At 44.7% G+C, this 16715-nt stretch overlaps 1 protein-coding gene across 1 annotated transcript; it reads left to right on the forward strand.

The window, feature by feature from the left end:
* Positions 1–401: 401 nt before the first annotated feature.
* Positions 402–16466, forward strand: ATPSCKMT (ATP synthase c subunit lysine N-methyltransferase; the record flags this gene model as incomplete). Its single annotated transcript, XM_079701627.1, has 5 exons — positions 402–630; positions 6235–6524; positions 7962–8099; positions 9518–9568; positions 16258–16466. The coding sequence occupies 5 exons, from the start codon at positions 402–404 to the stop codon at positions 16426–16428; spliced, it is 879 nt and encodes a 292-aa protein (XP_079557753.1). The 3' UTR covers positions 16429–16466.
* Between the last annotated feature and the right edge of the window lie 249 nt (positions 16467–16715).

A 16715-nucleotide genomic window follows, 5' to 3' on the forward strand; every position in this document is an offset into this window, starting at 1 on the left:
CACTAGAGACTAGTTTAACGCCGGACAGTACCTTCTGGAATCAGCGGCCTTCGGAAACTTCTATCATCCAGGAAGCTGTGGGGGGAAGTTGGAAGACACAGACGGGAACTTGAGAACCCACAAGCCAGGAGTAGATAGAAGCTCAACATTTATTAAAGCTATAAAATTGACTATTTCTTGACAGTGGTTTCCAACGAGGAGCTCATTTACTTAGAGCATTATTTTCTCCCTCCTTCCCACCCCGGCTCCGAGAAGATGGTAGAGTCCACTTCCTTTTTTTAAAACTACCGGAGATCTCGCGATGGAGGGAGGAGGTGAGCGCGGCCGGGCGTGGTGGTGTGTTCTGGGCGCGGGCGTGGGCGCGGCGTGGGCTTCCTGGGCCTGGTGGTCAGTCAGCCGCGATGTCAGCGACGCAGCAGGTCCGTGTCGGCGCGGCGGAACGGGGAGCCGCGGGGCCGCTGCTCGGGCTCGAGGTCTGGGGTTCGGTGTTCAGTGCTTGTGCCTGCGGCGCGTGCCTGTGCCGGTCCTGGTATCTGGCCACCAGGAACTGTTCTCAGCGCTTCAGAGCGAATAACTCACTTAATCCGGAACGGTCTTCTGAGATGTGGGCACTGGAGTCACACTGTCCGGGTGGGGATCACAGCTCTGCCACTTATTAGCTGTGTCTTTGGAGAAGTGACTTGTGTGCAAAAATGGCAATAATAACAGTAGCATCTCTGTTTACGGCTGCTTTACGGATTCAGGGAGAACAGTGCCTGGTCCCTAGCAAGCTCTGTTTGTTTGTATTATGTGTTTGTTAAAAAGATTTGTTTGTATTTGTGTTTGTTAAAGAGATCACCGTTTTGCACGAATACTCCAGTAACTTGCCCAGAGTTACCCAGCTAGTAAGAAGCAAAATGGCCTTGCCTTGGGCTAAGAGTCCCACTCTGAAGCCCTGCGTTGTGCTGCCTCTGAAAGATCTTTTCCTGGCAACCTTATCTAACTAATACCAGGTCCTCTGAATCCCCTCTGCTGCTTTTTCTTCGGAGTGCTGATCACGACGTAATACTTTCTAGGCTTAGACTTATTTGTTATGGGTTTCCAGTCTCCCTGCACTCCAGCTGCTGTAGAATAGGGACTTAGCCTGCTGTATTATTCTTAGCCTTTATCGGCTGCTCAGATACTGAAATGAATGCATGGGTTATAACATTTAACCGTGGCCTTAAAGTTAAGAACTGGCTTTGTCACTGGATGGTTGGTGGTGATCATTTAACCTCTCCTGATGCTTGGCACACTTCAGTGATGCTCCGAGGACATTTTGGCTTCTGGTCTCAGTTCACTTTGGCTTGGCCAAGTCAGTGTTTCCTCATTCACAGTGATGCATCCTGTAATCCATTTGGTTCATTAGATTGTCCTGAAGTATAGGGAATGTCTAATGATGTCCCCTGTGCAGTTTATTTCCTGTCAAAACATGGAAAAAAAGTTTTTTTCTAATGTCAATACATTCTCTATTTCAAAAAGACACAAATGACGTTAGACCAGTACAAGAAAGGCTTCTTAAGGGACAAAATAATATACGTTAAAGGGACATAAAATATATGCTGTAGTTTTTCAGCCTGTATGTATATGCAAGTACATGGTGAACAGCCCTAAAATATTGTGACGTTCAAATATAAACCCCACTTTAAACAAACGGCAGGTCCCAATCCCCAAAAGGCCTGGCCTTTCTTCCTGGCCTTTTTCCTTTGGCTTGAACTTGGATAAGAACCTTGTACCTTTCTGTGCCTCTGTCACTGCCTCTAACTTTGGCTGACCCAAATGTGTCACTGAAAATTGAGATTTTCAACCATTATCAGAAGTCAGTCACTAGGCAAGCCTGGAGACGACAGAAGTTCACTTTTTTGGGTCATTTACTTTCAACAGCTGGCTCCCTCCAAGTGCTCAGAAATAGCCAGTGGTCCCCACAGCTCTCATGTAAAGGGATGCTGCCATGTTCAAAAGAGCACATGTGACAGAAATCTTATGTCATTTATATGACAGTAAGTAGACTGAATCTAACATGTTCCATCCAGAGGATTAGACATTTGTAGAAGCAGTCTTGATTTTAGCTTTGAATCTTTAAGGATTGGTTTTCACTGGTAAAAATCAATACATTTTTTACTGAACGGACATAGCAATATTTTGGATATATACATTGGATTTACACAGTAACTTCTTCAAAAGCTCATGCAAATTTTTGTGACGTTGAAGGACTTTTGCAGGTCTAAAAAACTTGACACAGAAGATTGAGTGATTTCATCAAGGGATACACTGCTGCCAGTGTTGACTTTCTTAAAAACACAAATACTGTAGTGCTTTTGCTCAAAAAGTTTCATCCCAGTGCGTAAGAATAAAGTACATGTTTAACCTGGCGTTCAAGGGCTCCCCCGTCCTTCCTGTTTTATCTCCCACCCTGTGCTCATCAAACTGCTCTCCCGCCTTCCACGCCTTGCTTCCAAGGCGTCCGTCCTTTTGAGAATGTCCCTTTTCTCATGCAGGCATCCTTTGCTTTTTGAAAATAAACTTTACACTGCTTTGCTTTTGTGAAAAGCCTACATTAGCCCCTGTTTTCCCAAACTGAAAGGAGTCCAAAGAAGGTTTTTCTTTCATGACAAAAGGGGAAAAGGGAACGCAGCGTGCTGAACTAGTTTTGCAGGGAGCTGTCCCGGAGGCAGTGTGCACCCCGGCAGCGGGAGCAGCCCCGCCAGGCTCCTTCCCCAGGAACCACACTCAGCATCCAGCCGCCACAGCCCTGAACTGTGTCTGGGAGCATCCGTGCATCACCTAGATTTCTTTTGCTTTAAGCCTTTGGCTTACGAAAGATATCGTGGAAACACTCTGCTTTTGGACAGTGGGGGAAACCTGTACCCTCACGCCCCACTCAGATTCTGTTTCTGCCGACACCTTCCCGGTTCCATCATTGGGATCAGTCTTTCCTCCACCTCCTGTCGTATTCCCATGGCGTTTGGTACACGTTAGAGCATCTCTCACTACCTGTCTTGTAACTGTCTCCACCGGGCCCCCACCACTCTCTCAGGCTGATGGGGGCCCTGAAGACCAGGAGTTCTTCGTCACATCTTTTGCTGATTAAGTTGAAGGGCCCATGTGTACACAGGTGAAACAGTTTGGGTCATCTGACGCGTGTTGGTCTAATCAACTCCCTATTGGTTTATGCTGACTAGAGAAACAGTCCATCAACAGACAAATGGATAAACAAAATGTGGGCTGTCCATACAGTGGAATATTAAATATTTGGCCATAAGAAGGAATAAAGTGCTGATACATGGTACAACATGGATGAATCTTGAGAACATTACGCTAGGTGAAAAGTCACTCACAAAAACCACATACTGTATGATTTCATTCATGAAAGTCTGCTTTCTTTAGAGACAGAAGGCAGATTTGTGGCTGCTTAGGGCCAGAGGGGGAGGGGGAGGATGGGGGGGGTGATGGCTAAAGCATAAGGGGTTCCTTCCGGAAGTAATGAAAAAGTTCTGAAGTTAACTATGGTGATGGTTGCACATATCTAAATCTACTAAGAACCTTTGAATTGTACCCATCAAATGGGCAAATTGTATGGTATATGAATTACATCTCAATAAAGCTGTTAAAAATTATTGAGCCCCCCCGTGGTAGAATTCAGAGTAGTAATAATAGTGGCTAGTAGTCATCACTTTCTCTCTCGGGCTGTGCTAAGAGCTTTACATGCACTGTTTACTTAACTGACCCAATAACTCTGTAAGGATAGTAGTATTTTAGAATCTTATAGGCAAGGAAACTGAGCCTTAACAACTTAACTAGTGCCACACAACCTGTTCAGTTCTGAGACTCCGGAGTTTTGTGGCTGGAATCTTCCTAACCACTGTCCTCTACAATTGGAATGCCTGCAGGAGGATTTTACACAAGGCATGACACATGTGCCTTGACTTAAAAAAAATAAAATAAAATCACTTCTATTAGCATGTAAGTTCCTCCATACGATGCTGAAAAGTACAAATGAGAATGTATTTAAAACTCTTGCTTTCTATCAAACACAATCACTTTCCTAGACTTTACTTTTACTTTACTTGCATCGCCTGCATCAGCAATAGACTTTTGTTGTTGTGTCTGAATTGGTTTTCCTCCCTGACACTAATTGTAAAACTCACTTTAGGGGACCTCGGGCATCAACAACAAAGCTGCAACAAAGATGCTGAGGTGGGTCAGCTCCTTCCCCCACCCCCCCCCAAGCAGTGACTCACAGCCGTGGGCCAGCTTCTGGTGTGTCCTGTGTTCACATTTGGACCTCACCACAGCTGTGGCAGATTACCACATCTCGTGGGTATGGTAGGCGGAAATAGGTCCATGTGTGAATCCCCGGACCCTGCGAGGCTGCTACCTGGGGAGCAAGTTGGCAGATGTGGTTAAGTTAAGGACCTTGACGTGGGGGAATTATCCTGGCTTGTCTGGGTGGGCCAGTGTGCTCACAAGGGGAGGATCCCTTTCCTATAAAGGAAAGGCGGGCAGGGCTGTCAGAGGAGGTGTCGCGATGGAATCAGAGGTTGCGCGATGTGGGACCAGTGGCCGAGGAATGCGGCTGGCCCATCCTACCCTAGAGCTTCCAGAAGGAACACAGAACAGCCAGCCTATTTCAGACATCTGACCTCCAGAACTGTACGTTAATAAATGCTTGTTTTTATTTATTTTCTCTCTCTCTCACACACACACACACACACACACACACACTGTATTTTATTTTTACAGGAGATAAACTGACACCAAGCATTGTAAATGGATGACCACAACAAAAGCAACAACGATTGCAATTACCAAACACGAAACACACTCACACTGTGTCATAATATTGACATTCAGTCCAGGAATCCTCCACTGTAATAGCGCCTTTACTTTGCAGTGAAAATGGATTTGTATATTTTTTGCCTCTGAGTCCTTGTGGGATTTTTTCTTTTTTAATTCAAACAGAAAGTCACAAAAATTATAATCATCCTCATCAGCTCTGCGTGCTGTTTTAACCCACCAACTTTGTGGTAATTCCTTACAGCAGCAGCAGGAGACTAACCCAGTGGGCCTTTTGTACGGCTTACTAAGGCCCAAACTATGAACACTAATGTCTTCGATGGATAAGACTCCTTTGTCGCCCCTCCTGTCACTCTTCTTTTTCCTACAGATTCCTGTGGTTTTGTTCTTAGCGCCTCAGTGAGATCGAGCGCTGGTTCAGGGCAGCGATGGTCTTGTTCCCTGTGGGGTTCAAGTGCTGGGCGCTGCTCTGAGTGCTATTCCCGTATCCCCTTGTTTCATCCTCACGAGGATCCCATGAGGATCCCATGGTCCTCACCTTACAGAGGAGGAGACTGAGGTTCGGAGAGGTGAAGGGTCACAGCTCTTAGTGAGGGGCGGAGCCAGGGTCCTCACCTTGGCAGCCTCTGCAGCCGTGCCCTTCGCTCTGTGCTGTGCTCATCATTAATCCATTTAGAAATTAACTTCAAGTCAATTTCAGCTTAAAAAACTTGAGATCCTATTAGGAATACGTGCTAAAGGATAAAACTCAAGAGGAGGTTATGCCAGTTACCATTTGTTTCCTCCGTAATCAGTGACTAGAGTTTGCTTTATTCTGTACTTGTGATAGCATTGAAATGCTTATTTTATTTTCTGTTCTTTATGGATCTGCTTTAAAAATCTCCTTATTACCCTATTTAGTAAAACCTGAATTTTGTCTCCTCTGTTACTTCAGAATTGAATTTGTACAACTGGATTATTGATGCCTGACCAATTTTGACGTAGAATACTTTCATCCTCTTTGAAATAGGGTAATAATCAGACATTTTCATGCTTATTTCTTTATGGGGCTTTGTTCTGAACCATAAAAATATGGAGCACATCGTTAATATTTGAACTAATGGATACTGATTCATAAAATACCAAATAGATTGGAACACATTGTTTTCTAAGGATGATGCCTAGAAAAAAAAATCAATATGTTGGAAAGAAAAGGTTTTAGTCTTCGATGAGTATTGAATAATTTTCTGTAAAACACTTTAGTTGCTGGACTCTAGAACTCATTGTGGAATTCTACATTTGTAATTCAAATTGTATTGAGCAGAATTATCCTTTAAAAAGCATGAGTTTATTTGTCAATAAGAATTGTAAAAAAACCCCCACTACATTGGATTTCTGATTTGGTGCTACATGTATCTTTTCTGCTTGCTCTCAATCCAGGGACACCCCCAGAAACACTTAAAGAAGAAAGGCAGTCAGGATGTGTTCCAGCTACAAGTCTTGAGGGCAGCAGTTTGAAGAAAAGCAACTGGGGGTTCTTACTTCCTGGCATTGTTGGGGGGACGCTGGTGGCCGTGTACGCCGTGGCCACACCGTTTATAACACCAGCCCTCCGAAGAATCTGTTTGCCTTTTGTACCTGCAACTGCAAAGCAGATTGAAAATGTTGTGAAAATGTTGCGATGCAGGAGAGGACCCCTGGTAGACATCGGTAGCGGCGACGGGCGTATCGTGAGTTACGTGAAGATGTTTTAAGGTTTATGGTTTTTTAGGTTTTAAGGTTTAAAATTTCTGTTTCACATTTCTTGTGAGGCTTATGCAAAGACTTGCTAAATTGACAGCCTAATAAAGTAGTCATTTAATTTTGTGTTTGTTTGGCTGAACTTCTAAGCCCTCCAGCAGGATTTTGGAATTTATTTTTCTCAGATTTAACTTTTCTTAAAGGCGAAAGTGCACTGTAGATCTGCCAGGTAAAAAGGAACAATTAATTTGTAATTATGAAATTGTCCATTAAAAAACTTAGGCAGTAGAGGTGGCATAACCAGAAGAAACATGTTAAGTCATGTAGTTTGTTTTACATTTTTTGCATCATAAATACTTCTACATTTACCTGTATTTATACAAGTATCATAATTCCTATGTGGTAATATTGAGTTAAATAGGGAAGAGCCAAGGTGTTGAGCCCCACTTATCCAAAAATCAGACTTTCAGTGACTTCAGCTCATTGTGACCCCAGCTGGGAACCTATAAATAAAGACTCAAAGCCACTGACTGGCCAGCGGTGTCCCTCGCTGGGCAAGGTGGCACCATCTTTAGGCCTCCACCCGGATGATGAGCAGAAAGTGAGGGTAGCAGAAGTATAGGCTCATGTTCTGGAAACATTTAGTGTGGAAACCAGCAGCGTACAGCACCTTTCACTGCCCCTGCTGACGTGGACCCTGCAGTTTCATGGTAGTGACCTGGAATAATCAGCAAGAGTGACTTGTTTTGAAGAAATCAGGAGATGGATATATTAACTAGGAGGACATTTAAAAATCCAGATATGAACGCTTTACATCTCTGGATGGTCTCTTTCTGGTTTCTAAGAAAATGGCAAAGGGGTGACACTGTAGTTACTTGGGAAATTGCTGTAGATGGGACAGTTCCTTCAGGGCTGCTCCCTTGAACTGTGGTGGCAAAACAGGGTGAGCAGAGACCCCAGCCCAGCCCGCCGTCCCTCTCACCTTTGGAGGCCGGGGGCACTCGGCACTTGACTTTATTCTGGCTCGTTCCATTTTGCTTTTACCTGTTGTCGATTTTGAGAGAACCATCTTTTTTTTTTTTTTTTTTTTTGCGGTACGCGGGCCTCTCACCGTTTTGGCCTCTCCCGTTGCGGAGCACAGGCTCCGGACGCGCAGGCCCAGCGGCCATGGCTCACGGGCCCAGCCGCTCCGCGGCATGTGGGATCTTCCCGGACTGGGGCACGAACCCGTGTCCCCTGCATCGGCAGGCGGACTCTCAACCACGACACCACCAGGGAAGCCCAGAGCTCCACCTTTAAATGGTGTCTTGAACAAACACCTTTTGATGGGATGTTTTATGATTATAGACCATAAATCGGAAGTTTTTGTATCATTTGACCATGTGAGTTGATGTTTTTCTTATTTTGAACATGGCCTCTCCCCACAGGTAATAGCAGCTGCAAAGGAAGGATTCACAGCTGTGGGTTATGAATTAAACCCCTGGCTCGTCTGGTACTCCAGATACTGCGCTCGGCGGGAAGGGGTGCAGGCATCGGCCAAATTTTACATCTCAGACTTGTGGAAGGTAAGTAAGGCAGAGGATGGTGCTAGGAAACTCCACCCCCAAACTTTATAATTCATGATCAGTATGACTGAAAACTGAAGATGTATTAAAAGAAGAAGAAATATAAGTGTATATTTCAGCATAATGAAATGTGAACATCTTTTAAATTGATACATTTTACAAATCAACCCTACTTTAGAGTAGAAACTTCAGGTTAATAAACTTACAGGTCATGTGAATACTAACATTTTATTCACTCAATGAAAAAGTTCTCATTTCTGTTTATTATGCAGTGATAAGATTTGGATCTCTTTTGGAAGTCTTATACATCGTAGTATAGGCATTAACTTGTTAATGTCATTCTTGGTAAATAGTAGGGGTGTGTGTGTGTGTGTGTGTATGTGTGTGTGTGTGTGTATGTGTGTGAGACTATGTATGTTTATGTGTGAGTATATATGTGTGTTTGTGTATGTGTGTGTGTATATGTGTGTGTATATGTGTGTATGTGTGAGACTGTATGTGTGTGTGTTTGTGTGTCTTGAATGTGTGTATTTATGTGTGAGTGTGTACATGTGTGGTTTATGTGTGTGTGAGTGTGTGCATGTGTGTGAGTGTGTGTGTGTGTGTATACATACCTAGAGAGAGACAGAGATGGTGCAGGAGAAAAGGAGGGATCCACCAACCATGCTGTCATGGTTCCTTCCTGTCTTCATAAAGCACAAGATACTTCCAAGTTTACTTGTTCTCTAAAAAGTGCCCTGTAATTTTGCTTTAGGAATGCTCCATAAAATGCTTTTTCTTAAATAAGAATTTCCCATTGTAATATTGTCATCAGTAGCTTATAAAAATTCACTCGAGTTTCGCTTGCATTGTTTTTATTCTGTATATACATAAGTGATCTCTCCATAGAGTAAATAAAACTTTCATTGGGCACTAAGAATTTTGACTGGCAAAGCACTTTTCCCCCCAGTTTTCCAACTAAAGACCAATTCATTGCATTTTTTACTTAGTATTTTAGAGAAGAGGAGGGGGACTAGAATTCTAAGGATGGCTCAACGGGAAAAACAGGTGGTTCTGAAAATCCCTTGAGCTCTTGCTAAGCTCGTTTGGTAGAGAGTGGGGTAGAAAGTGGGCTACCTGGATGGGCACCAGTGGTCACTGGATGAGTCACTGCCTTTCTGACAGTTGACCCCGGGCGGCCCTGCATGGAGTGGCTGTGAAGATGAGATGAGATAACTTACGGGAAACTTGTGGAAAACTGTAACAGATGAACTAACACGGGTGAAAGTGTGAACGTGGGAAATCTTAAAAAGGGCCACTCTTTGCGAAAACGCACTGTTGGGTGAAATGGGAAATTGCTACTCATTTTGAAATAAAACTTGAGCTAACGTTTGGCTTTCAAAAATTAACCTGTGAATTGTTTTCTCCCTTCCCTTTAGGTCACTTTTTCGCAGTACTCAAACGTTGTTATCTTTGGTGTGCCCCAGATGGTGAGTATGCACTCTCCTGCCCCCTGCGTGTTTGGCTCTAGGTTATGAGGGGGCTTCCAGCCCGAACAGACCACCTCTCTCTGGCCTGCTCCCCCATGTGCAAAATGACAGCCTCCCGAGATTCTGAGGGAATGTCGGATTTTAGATCATTGGTTTAACAAAGTACTTCAGGGCCCTAGAAGATTAATCATAAAAGATCCAGTCTTGTAGTTTAAAACTTTTGCTTCAGATAAAGGTCTCAGTGATCTACCTAAGCCCTAACAATTCCAGTCTGAAAACTGCTTTATGAGCTCCTGGTGTCTAGTATGGGTGGATATTTTCACGTTCACCCACTTATATTCTGCTGAAATCACTTGGGAAAGTTAAGGGGATGTTCCCTTTGAGTTGATCATTCCTTGGATTTTGCAGTGAGATGATTTTCAGGGTGGATGAGCGTTGACTAGTTTCAGTTGACCTCAGTTGACTGATTTGTATTGAACTCTGACTCTGTACTTTCACAAGTGAAAATGCTGCAGCATTAGACTGAAAATGATCCTAAATTTAGCCTTTGGAAAGGTGACCAGAATGGGATGCTTTCATTGTAATTGTTGGTTTACAGACCATAGTAAGAAATCCCCCTTCACGTTTCAAAGTATATAATTGTAGCCATAATAACCTTGGTAAAATTGCATGTTTGCCGAAATGCCACTGTATGACTGATATGGTTTTTAATTTAAAAAAGAAAGAAATTTACTTTTTTTGTTGTTATGCCTTCTTATTCATACCTTAATTTTTGTTTAAGATGTCTCAACACTAGAGAAGTTTTGTCTTACTGTTAGGACTTTCAGTGCGATGCCATTTTCTTTAAAAAGTCTATTTACAAGTACTTTTGTTAGATATTCTTGAAAGTGACAGGAGTTTATATGTTTGTAATTCTTAGCAAGCTTAAAATTAAGATGAAACCTCCGCATCTACACTTCTGTTACAGAAATGAAAAGAGGTAGAAAGGCCATGATCCCTGGTTATTAAAAAAAAAGAAAAAAAACTATTTAGGATCATAGAATTGCTATGGAATTTGATGGTTATTTTCTACTTATTGTGAAGTTTGGGCATTCTTTTGGAATAATTAGCATTTTGGGGCAAATAGCTTTAATTTGAAATCTGTACTTTCTAAACATAGAAAGTTGATATTTATTCCTCGCTGTCTTGAGAGGCCCGGTGGTGGCTGCAGCAGCAGCTGTGGCCCAGTGGGGGGCAGCAGTGGCCTTTGCTGGGCTCTAGTTCCTTGTGCTTCTAACCACGTTTGTAGTCAGTTTTGGGAACTGTTCACTCAAGGGAAATAAGAGTCTGTTATTTTGAAGAATACTGTTACGATTATTGTCCATTCTTCTGTACACAGAGAAATCTTAAATAAGGAACTTGCAGCATTTCACTGTTCCCAGAAAAAGAGAGCAGGTGAAATACACGAAGCACCCACTTTCCCTAGAATAAGAGGGATTCAGCCAACTTGGAGTCTTCCATGCAGGGGGATCGATCGGGGTGCAGGGCCCAGATGGCCTCCGTGGGTCTGGGGGCCCCGGTTTCCGGGTGGAGGGCCCTGCTTTCCCCCTTGTCAAGCTTTGTCTACGTGGAGGCAGTGAGCGGAGGGGAGTGCTCCCGGGGGACTCACGGGGTTGGGTCGGCCCTCTGCGGGTCGTGTGAGCGCTGGAAAGTTCTTCAACACGTCTGGGCCCCATCATGCCATTTTCTGTTAATAGAATGCATTTCCCTGGCCAGTTTCCTGGCAGTGGCACGGTGGCTGGACAAAGCCAGCATGGCAGGAAAGGTTTCCAGTGGCAACTGAAGCACACGTAGGCCGGGAGAAGCTGGAGGACGCTTAGGGAGCTTCAGAGGTGGGGACCCCGGTGTTACACATCCTCACTCTGCTCCTGGTACCGGGCTGGTGCTTCGTAGCAGCTCTGTGCAGTGGTAGCTCAGATGAGAGCGGCCCTGACCTTTCATCCTGGGTGTGTGTCCGGCGTAGCAGGAGTGAGGGTGCCAGTGGGCCTGGCAGGCCAGTGCTAGGATGGTAAACAGCCGCACTTAACACAAGCTCATGCCCCAAGAGTGTCTTTTCGGAATGTGGGACAGATCTGTTGTGTCCTTGTTGAAAACCCTTCTGTGACTTCTTGCTACTTGAAAGCAGTGAGGGAAAGGCCCGGCCCTCCACCTGGCCCGAGTGGTCCGGCTTCCAACAGCCCTCTGCGTACCAGCTCCATCCTTCTCTTGGCCCTTAAACCGCACTGTGTGGAGCTGTGTGTGTCCTTCCCTCTGACTTCAGTGCCCCCAGCTCTGGGCCTGGTTAGGGAGCTTCTGCTCAGCACTTGCAGGTCGGATGTCTTTTCCTTCAAGGACCCGTCCCTGATCACCCTGTGAGACAAGCCCCAGCACCCCCGACTTCCAGAGCCCTTTCCTCTCTCTGAGGACACGTGGCCGCACGTTTCCTTGTGCGATGGCCTTGGTGCTGTCGGCCACGGGCACCGCGCACTGTGAGCTCGGGAGCAGGGTGGGCCTGTCGTCTTCGCTGCCAGACCTCCAGCTCAGCAGCACCCGGCCCAGTGATGGCCCAGGAAACGTGTGTCAGACGAACGGATGAATATCGTATAAATATACCCATTGAGTACACTCTTCCAGTGGGTGATTAAGTTTCGTAACTTCAAAGGATGACTCCTTTAGTTTTAGTTATGAATCCGGTTATGACTTGATGAATGAAAATACTATCATCATGTTCTGATCAAGAAACATGATTCATGACCGAATCATTTATCATTCATTCATTCATTCAACAAGTGTTTATTCAGGGCCCACTAAGCACCAGACCCTGTTCTGCTCACTTGGAATACTTTAGTGGATGAAAAAGAAAAACATCCCCGCCCCAAGGTATTTATATGCTAGTGGGGAGAGCAGATATTCAGTGAGATGTCTGTGTACTGACAGAATATGTCCTACGATAAAACGGGGTCAGTGCCGTGGGGCTAACTGAAGCGAGAGAGGGACGGGGCAGAGACTGTCCTGAAAAGGGGACCCGTGGAGGCGACGGGGGAGCCGTGTGGCCGGGTGGTCGGGAAGAGCGGTCCAGGCAGAGGAACAGCCACTGCGAAGGCAGAGGCGCTGAGGGGTGTGTGCCTGCAGGTTCCAGGAGCAGCAGGGAGGTGGGCGCGAGAGAGGTGGGGTTCGAGAGGAGATAGGGGCTGGGCGAGAAGGACACGGGCTGCCATGGGGAGCAGACGGGGAGGAGCCAGGGGACGGCGTCTGAGCTCTGGCAGACATCCAGGCCGTCGATGGAGCAGCTGCTGAGAGGTGGTCCAATTCTGGATGCGTCGTGAGGAGAGAACCAACAGGGTGAGCAGGCAGATCCAGGTGGGGGCATGAGGGAGGGAGGAGCCCAGGGCGCCCCGAGGTGTTTGGCCTGAGCTGCTGGAGTTGGCTGAGCCCGGAAAGCTGTAGGCAGAGTGTGCAGGGGTGGGAGGGGAGACCAGGAATTCCACGTGGCCTGTGTAGTCTGGGACGCGTGTGGGTACATCAGGTGGGCGGCGGTGGACGCCAGGAGTCTGGGGCACGGGAGGGAGGGCTCGTGGGGCATTAGTGCCAGGAGTTGAAGCCGAGGAGTGGCTGAGGTCACCTGGGGAGGGGCCGGAGCCGTGTAAGGCCTGAGCCCAGGCCCCCAGCAAAGGACTGGAGAGGAGGGGGAGGGGAGGGGAGGGGAGAGCGGGGGTGTGTGTGGGTTACTCCGGAAGCCAAGAGAAGCCCGTTCCAGGGAGGAGCGACCAAGCGGCTCGGAGCTGCGGGTGCACTTCGCTAATGTGTCTTACGTTGAGCTGGTTTCAACTAATGTTTTAAGTTTTGAAGATGTAATTAGAATACGATGAGTTCGTGTCACTTTGAAACGTGTAATTGTATGAATAATTTTGAAGTTCATTAGGCGGACATGGCACATCACGGCTTCTCTTTGTGTATGATATCAAGACCCAGGTTTGTTGCATATTTATGTGTAATTTAGTCAGTTAATTTCTCATGATTGAAATAGTGCCTTTCATTTGTAGGTTTATCTTGACTTAGCATATGACAGTCATTTGGAAATAAAAGATCTGTAAAAGAGAAAAGAAGAATGGTAATGTGAATACATTTATAATTGTCCTTTCTATGAACAAAATTACCATAAGAAACGTCTGATATTTTGGAAAAACACTCATTGTCCTATTCTTTGCTTATTTAATTTTTTCCTTCAAGGAACAAAACTTCCTTTTTTTAAAAATTTTTTAAAAAAGCAGTCTTTTACTAGCTGTTAAAAGAATGGAAATACTCCCTCCTTAATGGAATTTATTCTTTGTTATCTTGGTATTGATTCTAATGAAGAATTAGAATTCTGGCTCACTGCAGCCATAAGTCATGTAGAGGAGTTTTTCCAAACCTTTCTTTAAAGATATATAGGTGAGGAATAAAATTTTCCTAGAAGCCCTATTGGTTTGTTCATCTTGATTTAATTGGTTACTTTTAAAGGGAGTAGTTTTTGCTCAGATCTTGGTTTCTAAATATCATTTCTCACTCAGAGGAACCAGGAATGTTTGAGAAATGGCTGATCCCAGGGCTGAGGAAGGGAAGATACAAAAGCCTGGAACATTTTGTTGAGCCCAAATAGCAGCAGGTGCTCAGAATGTTTGATGGGGCACATCCACAGGAGAGAGAAGCCAGCCTGAGGGAGTTCCCAGTGGCCAAGCTGGGACAACTTGTGTGCTAGAATAAACAAGGACGATGGTGGGTTGTAACCCATTGAACGAAGTGAGAATCCAGGAGTTCACACTTACAGTGATGGAGAGACAGAGGGGAAAGCCATTCCTCGACGTTTTGACTGTTGATCTGGGAGGAAGGATGGAATTAGCAAATTGCCACTTTCAATCCTTACAGTAAAACTTGACTCAGGCAGAGTCATCAGGAATGCTGCATTGAGTGGGGGCAGCTGGATGAGTAACAGGACATTTGCATCTTCTCAAGGCGTCTCCCCGCAATTACTTACCCATTGTACAGGAGCAGTAGTAACCACACTGGAGACACCAGAAAGCTCCTTGCCCGAGTGGCACGTCACCCTCAAAGCAGGAGGACCCCGTGGGCTTGGGACCGTGGAGCCCTGTGAAGTTCACAGCCCCGCTCGTGGGGCGTTGCCAAGGACGCACGCACCAAGTCATCATGAGGGACGCCTGGTAAATAACTGGCCTGTGTTCTTTTTTTTTTGCGGTACGCGGGCCTCTCACCACTGTGGCCTCTCCCATTGCAGAGCACAGGCTCTGGACGCGCAGGCTCAGCAGCCATGGCTCACGGGCCCAGCCGCTCCGCGGCATGTGAGATCTTTCCAGACCGGGGCACGAACCCGTGTCCCCTGCATCGGCAGGCAGACTCTCAACCACTGCGCCACAAGGGAAGCCCTGGCCTGTGTTCTTAAAGGAGGTTATTGTCGTGAGAGACTAAAGGAGGCTGAGGAACCATTACAGCTCCATGCAATGTGGGAGCCCAGCTGTGGGACAATGTGAAGGACATTACTGGGACATTTGACAAAATTGGGATGCTATTGGAATTATTATTACTGGAATACAATGTTAAATTTCCTGAATTTGATAATTGTGCTGGGTCTCTTTCTTAGAAAACACCGAAGTACCAAGGAGTAAAGGGCCATGTTGTATGCGACCTGTTCTCAAGTGGTTTAGAAAAAGTGTTCAGAGAGAGGGGAAGAGAGCAATAAGACAAACTGTTAAAAATTGGTGAACCTGGGTAAAGGAATACAGGAGTTCTTTGCTCTATTCTTGCAACTTTTCTATAAATTTGAAATTATTCCAAAATAACAAATTAAAGGAATAAAGTAGAAAAGATGTTTGTAGGAGGTGAAGGTGGTAATATAATTTTAGGACCTGAAGATAAAATTTTAAGCAGCTGTTAATTTGCTGACGTAATTACAATGTCAGTACTCTTAGCAAGCAGTAAAACTCCTCCTTCACAGATAGATTAGTAATAAAATTATGCAAAAGTGATAAATAAGAGGATTTTATTTTTTGTAAGTTATGTTGACTATCAAGAATTAATTATCAGTGTATTATGGATGCATTTTTAAAAACTATGAAATATTTCATCATATTTCAAGTTGGTAGAATGTGTATATTTTTTCATGGTCTAATTATACCATTTTTTGTTGATTTTAGGTGCTGTTGATTTTAAGATGTACCATTGCTGTTGGGAAAGAAAAAAAATGTTGCCAATTATAATTCTAAGACAATGTCAATTGTAAGATGTATCCTGATTTCAGACATGTTAAAAATGTGGAAAAAGATAAGTAATTGAGACAGGGTAGATTGAAATGTTTAGGTAGGTAAATAATTTAAGGCTGCTTCTCACATTAATTACTGCCACATCATGATTTTAGTCAGGAAAGTGGAACTCTGTGGTACACATTTGCTATAAATGGCAAATTTTATAATTGATACTAGAATATTCTTATAACTGTTGTTCATGTGACTTCTGTATTTTAATGGATTATTTGATGATGTATTTATTCCCAGGAGTAATCTTTTTACAATCAGTAATTTTGCACAGGTTTTTTTCAGGGATGCAGATACAAAAGGACATTGAGAAATCATTTCCTCCGACTACCCGCTCACTGAAATGATGGCTGTCGTTCTCCATAGATGCTGCAGTTGGAGAAGAAGCTTGAGCTTGAACTTGAGGACGAGGCTAGAGTCATTGCTTGCCGGTTCCCCTTCCCACACTGGACCCCAGCCCAGGTCACGGGGGAGGGGATAGACACCGTGTGGGCCTACGATGCCAGTTCTTTCAGGAGAAGTAAGAAAAGGCCCTGAAGATCCGTGCATTTCCAGTTGGTCATTAAAATATAAACTTTATCCAGAGAGTTTTCTGAAGTGTTGGGGGTCTTTGATTTTATAGAGACTTAAGGCTATGTCTTCAGCGAAGAGTATATTTTTCCTTGTTATGGAATGAGAAATTATGATTGCTTTCCTTAACTTTTGGAGAAAATAAACAGAAGTTGAGAACAGCAGGTAGATTTAAAGCCCCTTTCATGGTGTGTTCAAAACAAATGTGCTTACTGCTTTTCATGCACTCAGGTGTGTGAAAATATGGATGAGCT

Source organism: Hyperoodon ampullatus (assembly GCF_949752795.1).
Source record: "Hyperoodon ampullatus genome assembly, chromosome: 4".
NCBI classification, from domain to species: domain Eukaryota; kingdom Metazoa; phylum Chordata; class Mammalia; order Artiodactyla; family Ziphiidae; genus Hyperoodon; species Hyperoodon ampullatus.